This window comes from Centruroides sculpturatus, unplaced genomic scaffold, assembly GCF_000671375.1.
Source record: "Centruroides sculpturatus isolate CEXI.00-Female unplaced genomic scaffold, Cexi_2.0 scaffold348, whole genome shotgun sequence".
Classification (NCBI taxonomy): Eukaryota; Metazoa; Arthropoda; class Arachnida; order Scorpiones; family Buthidae; genus Centruroides; species Centruroides sculpturatus.
In genome coordinates this window covers 515,317-534,503 of record NW_019384859.1, presented here as the reverse complement: position 1 = coordinate 534,503, position 19,187 = coordinate 515,317, and the positions used below count along the sequence as shown (strand labels likewise).

The window sequence follows — 19,187 nt, the reverse complement described above, 5'->3', positions numbered from 1 at the left end:
TTATTTTATATTATAACATAAACATACATTATTTTTTCCTCTTTTTTTTGTTGATTTAAAACCATAAAAATGGAATTTATTGTTCATTAACTTATACAAAATTCATTCAAAAATTCAAATGTGTGCAAATGTTCTATTCAAAATAAAATAAAAATAGATTTAGTGTAAATTAAAAAACAAATGAAAAAGTTCAAAATTACTTAACAAAGAATTATATAAAAATATTTAAATTTTAATTTTAATAAATACATTATTAACAAACGACAAATAAAAATTTAAAACGCTCAGTTAAAGTATTTGCTTTAATATAATATAAAGTAAAAACAATCCAGATTAATCAGCATTTTGAAATTTTCATATAATTTACATGTATTTTAGTTAGCATCACGAAATGGCTAAATTTACCACAAAAATTTAATTTTCACGCCGGGTTGAAGTACGATTCTCGTCTTACAACTCAGCTTTGAAAAGTTTGTAAGATTGGTTTTAATCACAAAAGTGTTTAAAATTTAATTAAACGATGGACTTTAAAATTTGTTTAATCAACGAGAAAACTTGGTTAACGCCCAGTTTCAAATATCAAAAATTCTTTCTAATAAATTAACATTTTTTTTTGTATTTTTTAAAGCGTATTTTATGTGTTAAAAACTGTATTTAATTTTTAATATTTTCTCAAATAATATATATACCGTATATACTATGAAATGTTCTGTCTGTCACGCTCGATTTCTTTTTTTATTTTGAATAAAAATCAACTTGTATTGTCGCGTTAAAAGGTCGTTTTTTAAAATGTACGCCATTTAAAATTTTTATTTGCCGAAAGATTCCATAGAGTGAAATTCAGTAGCTTAACTAAAACCGATATTAGAGGACCCGAATTAGAATATGCAAACCTTCATTCACCCTTTTATTATTGTGGATGTAACTGCCGCTTAGCTCAGTGGATGAAGAATAAACTATAAGGTATTGTATACATGTGCATTTGTCAGAACTTTTTCCTGTACTTATTTCATTTTTTTCTTTACTTATTTATTTACAAAGGCAAGGGGAGGCAGACCCGTTTGGCCCCTCCCTGGTTACACTACTGGAAAAATTTAATGGGAATAAATTGAGTTATAGTGTAATTAATTATGAAATTAATGAAATATTTTAAAAGGTTTAAAAAAATAATAATAATAGTTTATTTGACATTATTAACAAAATATATTACATAAAATAAAATAAACAACGAAAAAAATACAAATATTTTGTATTAAAAAAAATATTCAAATTATCCTACAAAACTAAAGTCGAGTTCTTATTTACAGCAGCAGATGGCGCTAATGTTGTACATTGTAGTAATTAAATTTTTCATATAGTTTTTTGTTTTTGTTTTTTTTTTACAAATTAAATAAAAATGAACTTAAAAAGAATCAATCCCCAATTAACAATTGTGTAATATATTATTAGAAAATTAATTATACAAATAAACAAAAATGCCCTCTTCCTGAATAATTCATGACTAATGAATCAGTTTTTCTTGTTTTATTCTTCCAAAATTTTTGCCAGTCTAATTGATTCCTGCCTCAAAATATAAGGTCTGGGTATAGGAAAAAATTTTATAACTTTTTCCGATTGTTTCGATTGCTTTGGATACAAAATGGCGCCCTCCTGCTTTTCTGGAGCGGGTTTCTTTAGAGGAGATGGATAATATATGTATTTTTCAGGATATTGCATCCACTCTTTCGATTTATTGGGAAGTTTTTCAGGATTTGCGTATGCTACATCCAGCCATCCCATTGCCAAAAATGTGGCAATTAATAATAACACTCTCTGAAAATAGAGAATTTTGAAATTAATTTTAATACGATAATTTATAAGTATTATATTAATTTAACGTAAGATTTACTGAAAATATATTTTGCAAAATCTTTATTGTTTTAATTTAAAATAACATATTTTTTAGTACAGTAATTCATATTGAATTTGAATCAAAAGAACAAGACGAAGCAACACTTGGAGGGATTCCTCTCTAGAGGACTTTCTACGGGAAAATGTCTATTTATGTGTTAGACACGTGAAGAAAACACGGAAAACTTCACGTGACCAGCCTGTTGGCCAGGTACGAACTCGCGACCACTACCAGTGTTCGATGCTTTTATCTATTTGTTTGCATGTAAGCCAGTAATTCATATTCAGGAAATTTAAATTCAATTTTAAAAGTTTCAATTATTAAAAGAAACAATTGAATATTCATATAAAATTTACGGTAATTAAGAGAAATTTAAAAGTTTTCAGATATTTTGAATGTTGCTCTTATATTACTAGTTAATAAAGTTCAAATTAAAGTTTTATATTATACAGAAAAATAATATTTTAAATTTTAAATCCAAAATAATATAAGAAATCAAAAACATTAAGTAAATTATCAAATAAAATAAAATTAAAAATTATATAAAATATTAATTTTATTTCGCTATTGCATAAAAGAAATAAATAAAAATACATTTATAAAAACGAGTCTGGCCTACAAAAAGTTTATTTCTAACGTTTTAAAGAGATTTAGAGATTTTTAAAGGTTTCTATTCCAGATATTTTTTTAAAAAAAAGCACGCGAGAGAATCCCTCAAGTGCTATCGTCCCGATTTTCACAGTCTGATTGTCGTAAAGTAAACCTCACACAATTGTGGTCAAAACACGATTTAGAAGTATATTTTGCATGAATTCATTAGTCTAAATTCGTTAAACAAGCAATATATACTCATTTATTGATTTGATAATAATCGAGGGCGTATGTCATGCTAATGATTTTCCCTATTGCATATATTAAAATGGCATCTCTTATACAAAGAAAGGCGTTAAAAAACATCAATTTCAAATAATTCAACTGTGCTTTATTATGTATTTGAACTATTTAAGAGTTTATAATGACGAAATTTAACAAAGAAAGGTTTGTCTGCTCGAAAAAAGGCGTATGCTAATTTGTTTAGTTGGGGATAAGTAGGTCAAAGAATAAAACGAGACATTCAAGGATTTTAAACATATTTTAAGAGTTGAATGTTAATATATACGGAATTTAAGTTATATTTATTCAAATACAAATTTAATATATTTTTATAAATCTATACGAAAAAGTTTTTAATGTTACTTTTGATAAGATTTTTCCGTGTGTAAAGACGTTAATAGGCGTATTTCTTTTGTATTATGACTCCTGATATAGAAGTAGCTATATAAAGTATGTGAACGATCAACGAGAAAACAGGGCATCACGCCTTTCACGTTATTGTTAGTGGTTGCGCCTATATTCACATTTAAAAAAGTCATATATAACTGTTTAACCAATACCCGTTACACTCCTTGTACGGGCTGATTTTCTCAAATATTTATATATCATATCGATATATTCTACGATTATACAAATGTAGAATATATGCTACAATAAATAAGTTATTTTTATCTTCTGGAGTATTTAATCAGATGATTTTTGATACGTTCACAATCATTTTTACGGAATAAACAAAATTGTTTTTATATAAAAATCAACCTTTGAAACATTTTTATAATGTTTTTTTAATGAGAAGACAAAGTTTAAACAATCGTATTTATAAATTTCGAACGCAAAAATAATATTTGAAACTTTTACTCAATCTTGTTCGCCCTACTTTACAACAACTTGTCGCGCTTTACTTATTTAATTCTTAAAAAATGTTACGTAGAAAACTAAAGTAACTCACCATATTCTTTCTTTAGTCTTGTTTATATAATACTACTTTATAAGCACCCTCCTAGAACTACGTAGTAGCCTTCGATTGTGTAGGAAGAGAATTCGCACACACACACTTCTCCTATTTGGACCAATGAACTGTAGTTGTTCTATTTCTATCTTGACATTCCTTCATCTTTCCTATACAGAAAGCATCTAAGCGTGTAGCGGACTGTTCGAACTGAAAACAATTGACGTTTCCGAATGATGTTTAAATAGCTTTTTTACCTCTTCCACGACCGTAACTCCTTTCCAAAAAGAGAAAAATGGGGGAGATGCGTGACGTAATATACATTCATAAAACTGAATTTTTGTATTAAAGATAATTCTATTGTAATCGTTACGTCACGGTATCGTTGTTCGTGTTAAAACGGGTGACGTTTTAATGTCGTAACAATGACAACGGACTCGTATTTAAATAAATTATATCAAATAATTCTGCATGAGTTTATAATTAAGGAATGAAGACTAATTTATAACAAAGAACACATATAGAAATTATTTTATTCTCAACGCTACTTTTAAAGTAGTTATAAATAGCTAATAAGATGATTGATGCCGTTCGTATCTTAAAGGGGTCAAGTTGAATTGTTCAATAAATATTACTCTATCTTCAACTCGAGTCACGCAACTTATAAACAGCAAAGGATAGATAATTTATTTTAATATTTTCTAGTATTTTAAATTTTAAAAATTCAAAAATAAATAATTTTTAATTTTAAAAACAAGAAAAAAAAAAACGAAAAAAGAAAATAAACCTTTGCACGCGTAACAACATTCAGAAGTACAAACTGACCTTATTTTAATAATGTCGAAAAGGCAAGATATAACATTAAATGTAGCACATGTTTTATAGGAAGTGTAAGTTTTTATATTAATGAATAGTAAATCTTTTCCTTTATTGATAGTTTGAAAAAGTAATGCGATATGAAATAGATGTTTCCTGGTTTACACAATTATGCGATTTTTTTTATTCTTTAATTTTGTAAGCGACGTTAGAAACAATTTCCAATATCATAATAAATTGGACGATTAACCTAATTTAAATGACCCTGCAAAGGTAAAAGTAACATTGGGTATAATGTAAGCATTTGTTACGGAAAATTAAAATCGAAATAAACTTTGTCAGCGAAAAGTGAACATTTCATCAATTAAATGATTTTTTTAACTGGCTAAAATCGATTGAAAACGTATTTTCAATGAGACGTGATTAAATTTCATTTTGAAAACCTGTTTATGAAGCCATTTTTAAATTATATTCATTATTAATGATCTATATATGTTCAAATTTTTTATCAAGTTTTTATCATATTAACTACAAGTAACTTTTCACTTATAGTTAATATGATAATAATAATAAGCTTACTCACTGTTGCTTCGAATAGTGAATGAGCTTAACTGTAACTGAACTAAAAATAACATAGTCAACATCTAGAACCTAACTTTCATTGGAATATTTTTTCTTTAATCAACAGATCATAAAGGAACGCCTCGCTAACTCAGAAAGAGATGAGTCTATAATACGAATATACATACAGTATACCCTCGGTTTTAACGGACTTTGGATTTAACGCACAAAAATCTCTCTGTCCTAAAAGAAAAATTTAGAATTATTTTTAATTTGCGAATAGAACACTCTAAAACATTAGCCAATGAGTAGGCTGTAAATTACTCAATGCGCATTATAATAATATTTTATTATAGTGTCTTGATAATATATATACCCAAGTAAGTTATATATATATTTTTAATAGATTTTTCAGATATATATATACCTGAAAAAGCTTAATTAGTGTTGAGTTAGTTAATAGAACGTAATCGACAGACATGATAGAAACTGTATCTAAATTATATTATAATAATGAATTATTTATTCAATGCTGACGTGAAGAAATATCAAATTTAAAATATTCGTGTTTTTTTAAAAATTAATAATAATATAATCGTAAAAATTCTGTTAAAATGTAAGATTATTTTTCATATATATATCATTTTATTATTAAAAATAAAAATAAAATTTATTTACTATAAAACAATTTAAAGTTTTTCAATGAATAGAGCGTGAGGTACAGATATATTGAAAATTATTATATTTGTATATACAGTTCAAAATACAATGACAATTTTTAGTACATCTCTTACTCTTCCTTCAAAATTTTAATAGCAGAAACTTTAAAATAATTTAGATTTTAATATATATATATATATATATCTAATAAATGAAATTAGATGATAACTTCATAATTGTATAACCAGAGAAAGTAGTTAAACACGATTAATTCGTACCAGACAAAAGTTTTTTCAAATGACCTCCTTCATAATTTCCGGTTGACCTCGTGACGTTACACGGAAGAGGAAAAAAGATCCTCAACGTTATCTTTCACTTTTTTCTTCACTAATTTGTTTATAGGCAAATTTTAAATAGAATATTCGATTGATTGTTCCGATGATTGTTCAAAATTTTGAAGACGAATCTTCAAAATTTTACTTGGTATCGGTTTATTGATTTTTAATAATAAATAAAACTGACTCAATATATATACAGGTATATAAAGAAATTTCAAAAAAATATATTTATAGATTAAGTTATTTATAGAAAATTAATCTAAACTGTGTTTAAAAAACAAAAAAGATATATTAAAAATTGATTCGAGTCTTACTTAAACAAACCTATATTTGCTCATCTCTCTGAAATTTGTTCTTAAAACGTTTTTTTCAATTGTTCGAAAATTGTCTTCCTGTTTGGGTGACATTTCTTTGAATTTTTTTTTGTTTTTTTATGCATTTTGCTTACACCACGCCTGCAAGCACTAAACATTTCCTGTATGATTGTCTCACGATTGTTGGGGTCATGACGATACTACTTTAACTTCCGGCGATGGAGACTCCAGATAGAAAGGGGGTGAAAGGAAGAAAAAATTAACGCCCCGGTTTTATGTTATTTTGTGTAAAGCGCAACAGAGAAGGTATATAAAGCAAAGCGTAGCGTATCTTTTCACTAGTTGTTTTCATTTATTCACCAGCATGAAACACTTGGTGAGTACTACATGAAAAGTGCATTCGACATGCATACAGTAACAGAATTATTATGTGGTTTTAATGTTTAATTCTTAAAATTATGGCATTGCAGGTGTTTTCCGTTTTGGCAGCCATCGTATTAGCGGCAAATGCCCAACTGTACCTGGGCGAAGAAGAAGAATCGGACTTGGAGTCTGCTGCAGTCGTAGGTGTCCCCTTCGTAGGCGGCCAAGGATTAGGAGGTGTCGGAGCAGGTGGTCTCGGAGGTGGCGGAGCTGGAGGTCTCTACGGTCTCCATAAGGGCGCCTTCGGCAAGGGAGCCTACGGTGGATTAGGACACATTGCTCACGGTTCTGCAGGCTTTGGAGGAGCAGGAAAAGGTGGATTCGCTGGCCACGGAGCTCATGGAGGTTACGGAGCTGGAGCCGGTTACGGAGGATTAGCTGGCCAGAAGGGAGCCTACGCTGACAAATTCGCTGGTAGTCACACTACAGCCTTGGGCAAGGAGAAGACCTTCGTACTCAACCAAGATTACGGCACTGGAGCTAAGGGAGCCTACGGAATCGGTTTCGGTGCCGCCGGTGCCCACAAAGTTGGTGGTGCTTACGGTGGTTACGGTGGTGCCGCCGGAGGTGCTGCAGGCTTGTACGGCGCTGGAAAGGGTGGCGGATATGCCGGATACGGAAAGGGAGGCGTTCACTCCATCGGCCACGATTTGGGTGTCTATGGCAAGTACCTTGGAGGTGCTGGCCACGGTGGTTATGGTGGTGTTGGTCACGGTGGTCTTGGAGGAGCCGGATACCCATTCGCCGGCTAAGTTCTTGGATAGAGAGCGTAACAGATAAAAGGTGTGTACATTTTCGTCCGCAGAAACAGCAATATGATTATTTATGTAAAACGTGTCCCTCGTTCGATTTTCAAGTGTGTTATATCATCTTATTTCTAAGTTTAGTGAATTTCAGAGATTCGTCCATAATAAATGAATGTAAAGATGATAATAAAAGTTGTGTTAAGTTTCACAAAAAAGCTGTCTGAATATTTTTAACGCATTTTAATCATTACACGAATTGAAAACACATAATTTGAAATCTTATCTTCTGTTTATTATAGACCTTATGCAGGGAAGTTAGTTTTTAGTTTACATATTGACGCATCTATTTATTTCGTTACTTTGATAATTAGTGCAGTTTAAAATGAACCAGATATTTAAACCTTTAAAATCAGTTCGAAAAAATTTAACTGTATGTGAACCGATCTTTAAAATCTCCAAACTCCACTCTCCTCTCGCAGAAGAAAAATTTCAAGTCAATTCATAAAAAACACTAGTCTAAACACACGAATATTTTTGAAAACTACATAATTTATTTATTGATATAATGTTTCTTAGGTTAGTCATATTATAAATTTGTGAAAGGTTCGTTTTCGTATTAGAACATCAAAATGAGAACTTTTCAAGCTAAATTGAAATTAAAGAATAACGCATTTTGATAACAATAGAATTAATTTTTAAAACACATAATTTTAAACTGCTTATTTGTATGGAATTCGTAAATGACTCAACAGTCTCGCAACTTTACCGATTGTCGACAGTTTTATGAATTTATATGCTTGTTTTTTATATAAATGATTTTTAAATTGTCATTTTCATAGTTTTTAAACATATTTATTAAACTTATTATTTGAAGTATTGATAGAAATACAGTATATACTGTATGTATAACATCTGTACTGTATGTGTAACATCTATATACTGTATGTGTAACTATGGGTATTTTCAATCCAATCACCAAAAAGACAATTGCATTTCTAAAGAATCATTTAATTTTCTGTTTTTTTATGACTCTAGAACAGCCTATATTCGTAGGATATTTGTTTTTAAAATTTATCTCCCTTCATATTTTAGAGTTATCGAATACACTCTAAATTCATTTCATAAGATTTCTGATTTTGTTTTCTTTTTTCATTTTATTTAGGCTTACATCATAGTAATGATTCTCAAGACTAGAATGATAATGTGTTATTTTATTTTACATATATCATAACTAATCATATTTAAGTGCAAACACTATCACTCAAATACTGTTAAAAAGCTCTTTAAGTAGAGGAGAAGGTGGTATTATGTAACACTGCGGGTATTATGGAACCACCCCATTTCGAACTGATAATAAAGGCGAACTGTAGCAGAATGTGGCTGAACTGAACTAGGCAGACATCCATAGCAAGGGGAAAACCCGTTTTACTTCAGTTAAACGGTTGTCCGCATTGAATCAGCAAATTTGTTTTTTTCAAAATTCGCAAGTTTTGAATGCTAAGTGAATTTAATTATTTTTAAAATATAAATCGTGTAGTTGTAGGTTCACCGGTGCATGTATTCCGTTCCAGAGACTTAGGGGTACATATTAATCTGTGTGATGTTCACATTTTTAAAAATTTGGTCTCGACAGACATAAGTTAATTCGAGATGGCGATGCGTGAAATATGGACCCCATTGGTGCTTTTACAGTAATATAGAACTCAACTCCTCCGAATTCTCTTTTTGCAAGCAGACATTCGTCTGGAGCAATTTGTGAAAAAGACACTAGGTAGAAAGCCAATTCTTCCCGAGAATATCGAAAAAGAGCTGCTGGAATATATATTGTTGATGGAGGTCATATTTTTCTATTATAAAAGCATTTTTGCGATAAAATACATTGGAGTAAATAATTTGGTAATTATTTAACATTTTTTGTACTTTCCTATTTGTTTTTGGCTACATTAAAGCATTTTTTTGAAAATATACAGTAAGGTTCCATATTACCACCCGATTTTCTCTAAGCCTACTTTCAGACTTTTTGTACAAAAGCTTTCAAAAACCATACTTATATTTACACTAGCGAAAAATCCAATTAGGAACATTTAGATTAATAGTTATCAGTACTTTTCGCACAAAAAATGTAGGTGTAGTTATGATACCTTGTTTACAATTCACTAAAATGTAATTGGGGTTCCATAATATCACCTTCTCCTCTAATATCAGTAAAGCAGTATGGCAATTAAAATTAATATAAATGCCATTTTTCTTTATTGTATGGTTTATGTGCAATAAATCTTTAAGTTTATTTTATTACATTTTTATTTTTTATTGGGAACTTTCGAAGTCTGAAAATTTTTGCTTTCTAGCAAAATTTGACATCATTGGATTGAGTGTTTTAAAAGGCTTTTAGCATTTGATAAACAATAGTATATAAGAGCCAGAAGAGATCCGTTTGAATCTGTATTTGGACAATCTTAATATTCCAATTGGATTCTAACTCGGATCTCTTACCGCAGGAACAGATTTTTTTTTATTCCTCGATAAATTGATACAAGAATTCTAAAAATTATAACATGTTTATATTTTTATTATTCTTATGTAACTAAGTTACTTTAATTACGACTACTTCTATTAAGTCAAAATTTCATAGCAGTATAATTAAATTGGATACAATCATTTTTCTGTGGCAGCATCATTGCTCTCAAGTAAAGTATATAATGTCACGTATGCCAATCGTACTGTACTGTACATGCTTGTCTGTACATATTTACAAGTCTATATTGTTTGAATTCTCAGCGTACTACATTCTCAGCGTATTTAAATAGTGTAATTTAAATTTGCCTATTAAGCACATGATACAAGGGGCGTCCAGAAGGTAAAGAACATTTTCGCATAGCACTCTGCTCAGGTAAATTACCGCCATCGATTCAAGGTCAATTTGTTCTCTAATGTGTTAGCTTAGCACGTGTAGTTTTAATAATGGCAGGCTTATTGTTACTGTTTTGTCAAGTGTTAAAATGTGTACAAAAATCGAAAATCCCCAAATCCGAAGTGAGAACGTTTCTAAACGCATAGAAAGTCTGTCCTATTGAAATTCATAAATAAATCACAGAAATATATGACGATCACATCGTGAACGAAGCAAGTGTGAGAAAATGGTGTTTAATGTGTAATCAAGAAAGATAACGCGTGACCGCACTCCACTGCAGCTACTCAAATCGTGCTTCAGAAATTTGACTGGAACATTTTCGGCCACCCACCATACAGTCCTGATTTGTCCCCCCCCAATGACTTTCACCTCTTTCCCGATCTGAAAGAGTTTTTGGGTGGATTTGGAATGTTTTGGAACGATTGACGAGGTGAAAGCTGTAACTAACTGGCTGAAGGAAATGGAGATGGAAGTCTATGACAAAGATATCCAAGATCTAGTGTCGCGTTACAAGTGCTTTAATCGAAATAGTGACTATGTAAAAAAGTAACCGGTGTTGTACTAATTACTTAATAAAACTTTTTCCTATAATTACTGTTTTTTTCTTTTTTATATCCAAACGTTCTTTACTTTCTGAACGCCCCTTGTAGGCCCACCAGTGGCCAAGCGGTGTTCGTTCCCTGAACACTGGGAGTTCAGTCGTGGGTTCGCGCCTCGCTCGGACGGGCCTGGCCACGTGGAGTTTTCCGGGTTTTCTCCAGGTCTGTAACGCCCAGTTTCTCTTAAAAAGACCTCCCGGAAGGCACCCCCCTAGGCAGATCGCCCAAATGTTGCGTTGCCGTTGCCATAACTAAACAACAACGCCTACTTGTATTTATAGAATATTAAGTTCTGTGCTGTGCCACACCGTCAATCAAAGTTTTCCAGATATGGCCCAAATTTAAAGTTCGATATTCTTACTACGTACAATAATGAGTTTATAAATGATTGGTTCGGGTGGCCCAGGCAATTGCCCTTTTTGACCATAGGACAACGCGCATTGCAATACCATAAAAAATCCAAGGGTTTTTTTAAATGAGATATTCCACTTGAAATTCGCGCCAGATATGCGTTATTTTTAATTTAAAAAGCATTTTTCTTGATGATTATAATTTTCCGGATATTTTTTTTATATCAGAAGGTGTGAAATTGTTGTTCTTACGCACTCTAAGTTTAATTATGCCGATCTGGTTACCTTAGTTCTTATAAAAATTTAAAAGCATTTCTTAATTATTAATTAAGATATTATACATAATTTTATAGTAACAAAAATTAAGAATAAATACCATAAATATTTATTTATTTATTAATAATATTCTAATATGAATTAAATTTCTCGATTCTAGAAGGCACATTTTTTACCTGATTTTATTTGCTCGAAATGGATACGAATTGTAGAATCGATGGCTTACATTCGTCATTCAAAAATCATCATCCTCAGTCATCGCGGGTGGACCACGTAATGCGTTATGCACCAACATTACACTTTTTTGGCGATACTGTTCAACCACATCAATTCAATTGAGCTTTACTGATTGAGCATTTAATTTAAACTTTTTTTAACGTTTAAAATGACTTATTTTTTATTGTATTGTGCGTTTAAACTTCCTTAGCTATTTGGACAACTTTCTTAGCTTTCGCTGTGAAATTCTAGACATATCAAACACAAGGACTATTTAATAATTATTATCGTCGATAAGAGAAGTAAAATAATAAAATTCATAGCTTACAGATAATGTTAGTTGAATATATCTTGAGTGTCTGCCATACTTTTTAAGTACAAAATAACGACTAAATAACCAATATATCACGAAATTACTATTCCAGATGCCATCAAAATATCGTCAATGTGAAAAAGGTACATTTTTTAATGTCACGAGGATGGCAAGTGTTCAATATACGAGCAATTATTTATTGTGACATCGTCGCAATGCCGGGATGCAATTTTAATCATATTTTTAATTTATTTAAGTTAAAATATATGCTCTCCATCTCAAATTAGTAGCGGCTTGCTCCTATTTTGCTTCATACTTTTCCTGTTATCAAGCTTTTGTACTGTACATCATACTTTTCCNCCCTCGGCTAGTCCGTCACTCCGGTTAATCCGACCGTGGTCGGAGTCGAGAAACTTGTCCCGACTCGTCGGTGACTCACCGTCCGTCGCGTTCTTCTGTGTTCGTTACAGTATATGTTTTACATTGTGTGTACGTGTACAGTTTTGTGTGTGTTTTCAACATGTCAGGAGTGAAACGTAAACACGTTACTCTTTCATTAAATGAAAAGTTAGCAGTGCTACAAAGATTGGACAAAGGGAAGATTGTTTATTTTACTTTTTTCTGATAATCCGACCTTTTTTGCGTTCCGACCATACCCCCAGTCCCAAAGGTGACGGATTAGAGGGGTTCTACTGTATTCCTAATGATAAAAAGCCACGCTGTTAAGAGTATGGCCTCTTTAATAGTATAGTTAACATTTCTATTTACGAAATATATGTTAGATAATTAAAGAATAATTAATTTTATCACAAATTTACCAATGTTAAGGTAGTTCAACACTTGGGTGAACGCCCGTGTTGAGCTACCATAACCCTACATTTATTTCTATGTTCTTCTGCATATAAGGTAAACATTAAAAAATTCATGATAAATTCGATACCTTTCGAGAGGACTTTATACAAGAAGCCATGTATTTTTCACCTCATAGAATTAATTTTACTGTTTATCTTATTTAGATGTTAGATACATGAAGAAAACACGAAAAATTCCACGTGATCAGCCCGTTGGTGAGGCTCGAATTCATAACCAAGCTAGCAGTGTTCAGTGGTTTTAATCACTCAGCCACTGCTGAGAGTAGAAATAGAGCTGCCAAACATGAAGTTACCTTATTATATTAATTAAATTATCCACAACCGTGAGGCAGATAATGGTGAGGGCTTATCAGACCAATGATGGGCACAAATTTAATTAATATAATTATATCAAGGGCTAGAAGTAACTTTTGTAATAATGAAGTTACCTGTTTCAGTGCATTTGTTAGGTGACAAGTTAGAAAACAATACAAATTTTATTTAAACATTTTTCCTTTAATAAAACAAATGTTAAAATTTGATTTCAAAACCGTTGTGCAAATTTATAATTGAGAAATAGGCAACGGTAATTTTAATTGATTTTGACGTTCTATTTATCATTAGATTTTTACTTTTATACAGCAAATCCTCACTTAAAGCCTTGGAAACCAAGCGAAAACGACATATAACAAGGCCTATTATTCCATAGGCTAAACGATAAAAACAAGATGTAATTCAATTAATATTAATCTAATTTGATCATGTTTGCAATCCCCAGAACTTATTTTCCACCTCATAAAGTCAATTTTACTGTTTATAAAGAAAATTCAACAACAATAATTGTAAGTGATTTCAAATGTACGATACTTGAGTCATTCCTCAACGACGTTATGTGAAGACTTGCTGTAATTCAAATCAGTAATTTTTTTATTATGATTTAAAAAGAATTGTCTTCCAAGTATTCTGTTATTTTTCAGGGATTCCACAAGCAATTTAATTCATGATAAACTTTATTCTGATTATTTTGATAGGCGAATTAATTGTTAAACAAATTTATTTTCCGATAGCTTTATTTCATTTTCTAATAAAATTCCTATTCTGATAGCTTTATTTAATTTTCGTAAAGTGTCGTATAAATATTAATATTATAATTTTTAATAGTTATTTGCATTTAATTATTTTACATCAAAAATTCGCTTTTATGAAGCATCTAAAAATGAGAATTGATGAGAAAAATAACGTGAATGTTAAAGTTGAAACGGCAGAAACACAAATGTGAACAGAATAAAAAAAAGAGATCTATGAAATGTTCTCAAAATGCTTTTGAAATTCAATGATTTAAATTTGTCCTTCTCGTCAAGCGATTTAAAACTTTACCCAGCAATCAATTTAATATTCCATTATTTATCATTTATCAAACACAAGAAAATTGTACAGTAGGCTGTCATTTGCCATTAATCTGCGCAAGATGTTTATATCGAGAAGAAAATTGCTGTTAACTAATCATTCCTATTGACAGGATAAGATACAACTTCCTCGTTCGGCTTTACTCATGAGCTATTTCTTACACCCAGAAATTGCCACTCTCCAGATTTGACCCGGACTTTCTAGATTTTGCTGAAGATTTCTTCGGGTCAACTCATGTAATAAAAACGTCTATTTAAGATTTATATTTAATATTTAATATGCTATACCGTGTCCTTTAATATTGATTAATTAACAGAAATAAAATAAACACAATAGACTTCAATATATAAAATTTAGTTTGATAATTTGAAAGATAATTAAGTCATAAATATTCTTTAAATTTTAATATTATATTATTAACATTTTCTCATTATTATTCATTCATTATTAGTAAATTATTAATTAATTTGACAACCCATAAGACAAACATTCTAGAACATTTGTCGGTATATAAGAGACAGCGAGAGATATGTGAAGCTTAATTTTTCTTCATTCTGACTGTAATTTTTAGATCATCCTCCCAGAACAAAATCTTAATTAAGCCATAATTGTTAATGTATTTTAGAAACTCAGTGTTTATGATATTCTTAATTTAAATATTAAATTTAAAAATTCTATAATGGTTTACCTAATTTTTAGAAATAAATTATTAAACGACACATAATCAATTAAAATACAAAATAACTTTTTAATCATTCGTATAAGAAAATTAAGCGAGACTTGAGTCAATTCGTTGACTATTCGTTATATAAGTTTTCAATTTTTTTTTTAGTTATGTTTCGTAGTAAAATGTATTAATTTTCTGAAAACGCTATACAACACATTGACAATAAATAAATAAAAATAAAAATATAATAAATATAATTAACCCTTAACTGGTATCGTAAATTTTTCAAACGTAACTGGTTTCATGGGGGCTGCGCGGCCCCCAAGCAAAATTTGCCTTTAGAGAGCAAGTTTAACAATGTGACAGTTCAAAAGGGCATAAATGCTAAATGAAACCCTTCTTTAGTATAATCAACTTTTATTTATTTATATAATTTTCTTTACTTAATTATTACAAGAGATCACAAAATTGTTACAAATTTTGGTGTATGCTTATTTTAACAATACAAAAATTTACCATATTGTAAGTTTATACCAAAGATATTTTTTTTTCTTATTCTTAAGAAACTAATCTTATAAAAAAGTATCTTTTATAGCCTCTAACTATCATTTGTTAAAAAACCACAGGTAATATAATCACTTGTATTTTTAAGACTCAGGAACATTTTAACGCGATTACGTAGTTCAGTCTTGAGAGTTATCACATAGTATTTTTGTAATACTATGCACTTTGCAAATAAATTTCAAACAACTGTTGCACTTAGTAGCATATTTACCATCTTTTTTTCCAGCACAAAATGACAACATACTCTTTTCAGAAGATTTCGGCTTGATCTAGCAATTTGTATATTATCATCATCTATTAGCAGTTCAAATGATTCTTTGGTAGTCATTTTGAATTTTTGATGCAAGATTGAGATATCTTTGCAAAATAATTGTAAAAATTAAAAAAAACATAAAAACACATTTCCACAAAAAACCAACGTAACTGGTATCGTGGGGGCTGCACAGCCCCCAGAAAATACGTAGCTCCATCTTTGTAAGTGCTACAGGGCCAAACATTTGGCACTCGCTAAAAGTCGCGACGTAATGAGATTACATGAAATGGCAGCTGCACACGATATTTAGATTTTTAGAAAATCATAAAAATATGACGCGTGGGGGCCGCGCGGCCCCCAAGAAACCAGTTAAGGGTTAAAGGTATTGTTTATAGCAGAGAAACGATGCTTAAAATTACTTGAGTTAAATCTAATTGCATATGATGTCATATCCAGAAATAAATTTATTTGACGATGACAACCCTGCCCTTATAACCTCCATATTAATTGAAAAATTCTGCCCTTCTCACAGTTGGACATAAAGTTTTTAATAACTTCCAGTAACAACTAAAATCGTGCCTTTGCTTACAGACTAAAATCTCAATAGAGTTGAAGGTAAAATTTTCAGAAAATTTAGCAAACTCTTCGAATTATAATTTGACGATGATGACTTCAATATGATAAATCACAAAGTAACACGTTTACAATATAAAAATAATTATTTTATGTTTATTAGAAATATCATCAATGCTAAGAGATAGAACGTAGAATCTCGACTCTTCTATTGATATTTCATTCATTTAATATTACAATTTTCAAATTGGTTAATGAATAATGAAATAAAATTCAAATAATTTATCACTTTATTTTTGATTTCACTGAAATTTAATTCAGGTAATTTAATTGTAAAGACACTACGAATTTTCGTAACATATTCAAGTTATAAAGAATATTCTTCGGTTAATTTTACATACTTAATTACAAAAAAATTTTATTAATTTCTTTATTATTGTAATTTATTTTCAAATTACTTTAACCATATATTCACGAAACACTGAAAAAATTGAAATTCTGTTTCAAAAATTTAAAGAAATTCTTTCCAAAATATTAGTAAACAAATTAAAACAACAATTTAAACATAATTAAATTTAAATATAAAATTTTACACGCTTTTACGGTCCAATAATTAACCTGACCTCACACCACATCTAAATATTTCTAACAGTTGTAACAGGCGAGAGTGTGACATAGATTGCATCGCGATCATTCTTACTTTCTACCTACCGCGACTGGTCTACTTCCGCGACAAAACTTCTCTTCGACATAATACATAAAAAAGTTATCCTAACAAGGATAAAGAAATATAGAATGCTGTGTCATATTTACTCTTAGAACTGTAGAGACAGATCGTTGTACTTCAATATGAAACTATTGGTAAGTGAACGTTCGTAACTTTAATTATTACTATTAACAACTTAATTTGTTTTCTAATAATAAAAAAAAAAACAAAAGAGAATCCTTTCGAGTGTTTTTAGAAGCAAAAATCTTTCGCTATCAATTATGATTGGTAACGCCCCATTGCCATAGGTGGCATCAATTGTTAGGTTATTGTCCCATTTTCATTTTATCGATACGATCACACGTCTAACGAGACACAAAGTAGAAATTAGTCCTTTCCTCTTAAAGATTTTTATATTAATTAGATATTTCAGTTGCTTAAGATAAATTGGGAGAGATAGACCTTCGAGAAAAGATGCTCGTATCTTGTTAGGTCTTGAATTGTTGTATAACTGGTTATGCTGAGTTAGTAGCTGGATATTGTTACACAATTAGTAACTGTGGGAGAGAAAATGCTAGCAGCGCCGTCTAATATATCATGACTAACATTTATTTTATTTGAAACATGCACTCCAGCAAACAAGTGTCGTATAGTCGGTCTCATTTCTATTCGTTATAACCAAATATGCGCTACAATTGGATCCCCCAGCATAAGTGGGAATGAGGACTTATACATACTGTACTTAAGAAAACTTATGATAGGTTTCGAATTTGGATCTCTCCAGCAGCAAAATGAAATCTTATTGCTCAGATTAATTCAAATATTTAGTATTTTTTCCTAAGGGTCTCTATTAGATTTAATTTAATTTTTGCATAACAACTCAAGGATAGCCGCGCATATCGAAGGATAAATAGCAACTAAAATAAACTTTATTTATATTTACAGCTATGTCTAAATTTGTTTTTCGTGTACGTCGTTGCCATTCCTTATAAAGCCATCGATAGCAGACAAGATTACGCTACTTCCGGTACGAGTCACATAACAAACACATACGCTCTACCCGATTCGTACGAATATGAAGAATACGACGAAGCCTTAATTCCGGCCGGAACGGAAAGGGTTAAGAAATATCCTGTTGGAAGTGGTCATGTCTCCGTACCTGGAGGCAAAGGTTACGTCAGAGCGGGTGCCTATCAAAGTGGTTATTCTGGATCATTTTCTTTCGGTGATCCCAAATTCGCGCTCGATGCAGGATTCAATGTTAAAAAACTGCAAAAACAATTACATAAATTTATTCAAAGTACCATCGGTTCTCCACAAGATATTGTTAGTGATATTTTTGCTGATTTACCATTTATCGGTTAAATTAATTGGAAAAATCACATATACATTTTCACTTTTGTGGATGCTGATCGAGTCTTACGTAAATGATTCAGTTTATGTAATTTCCTATTATCGTGTTATTATATATTTATTCGTTATTATTTAAAGTAGTGTAGTGATTGGATAAATATTTGAATATCGAATTGATCATTATTTGATCGTTAAAATATTTTAAAATATGTTTAAATTTCCTGTTAAATTAGGAAGCCATATGTAAACTATATTTATTTTAATAAAATTCCTATTCATAAAGAAACGAATTTTATTATTGTATGTTTATTAAATTGATACATAATTTATTATTATTAATTATATAATAAAGTGGCACAAGTACAAAAAAATAAGCATCAACAGCCAGTAATTTGATATCCATCTTAATATGAACAATTTGGCTGATGTCTTTTGATGTTGTACAGTTTTTTTTACATTAATGTTTCATTATTTTATTAATAAAACGTCATTTTAAACTTAAATAAAAAGAGAAATATTTTATCTTTACAATTAGAGAAAAGCAATAACATCGATACAAAATGGTCCACTTTCGTTT

At 30.2% G+C, this 19,187-nt stretch overlaps 2 protein-coding genes and 1 long non-coding RNA gene across 3 annotated transcripts; 2 read left to right on the top strand and 1 right to left on the bottom strand.

Annotated features, from left to right (window-relative positions):
- Nucleotides 1-1,297: 1,297 nt before the first annotated feature.
- Nucleotides 1,298-4,055, bottom strand: LOC111630644. The gene is made up of 2 exons (XR_002757557.1): nt 3,714-4,055; nt 1,298-1,812 (listed from the first exon to the last, which is right to left on the bottom strand). It is a non-coding gene; the product is annotated as an uncharacterized LOC111630644 (long non-coding RNA).
- Nucleotides 4,056-6,860: 2,805 nt separating this feature from the next.
- Nucleotides 6,861-7,577, top strand: LOC111630621 (acanthoscurrin-1-like). Its single transcript, XM_023374752.1, has one exon. The coding sequence runs from the start codon at nt 6,861-6,863 to the stop codon at nt 7,575-7,577; it is 717 nt and encodes a 238-aa protein (XP_023230520.1).
- A 9,607-nt stretch (nt 7,578-17,184) lies between these two features.
- LOC111630632 lies at nt 17,185-18,764 on the top strand. The gene is made up of 2 exons (XM_023374769.1): nt 17,185-17,412; nt 18,203-18,764. Exons 1-2 carry the CDS (start codon nt 17,401-17,403, stop codon nt 18,620-18,622), a joined length of 432 nt encoding a protein of 143 aa, XP_023230537.1. The 5' UTR covers nt 17,185-17,400; the 3' UTR covers nt 18,623-18,764.
- Nucleotides 18,765-19,187: the final 423 nt, after the last annotated feature.

Coding starts and splice junctions, on each gene's coding strand:
- LOC111630621 (XM_023374752.1), top strand. CDS start 6,861: ATGGCATTGCAGGTGTTTTCCGTTTTGGCAGCCATCGTATTAGCGGCA.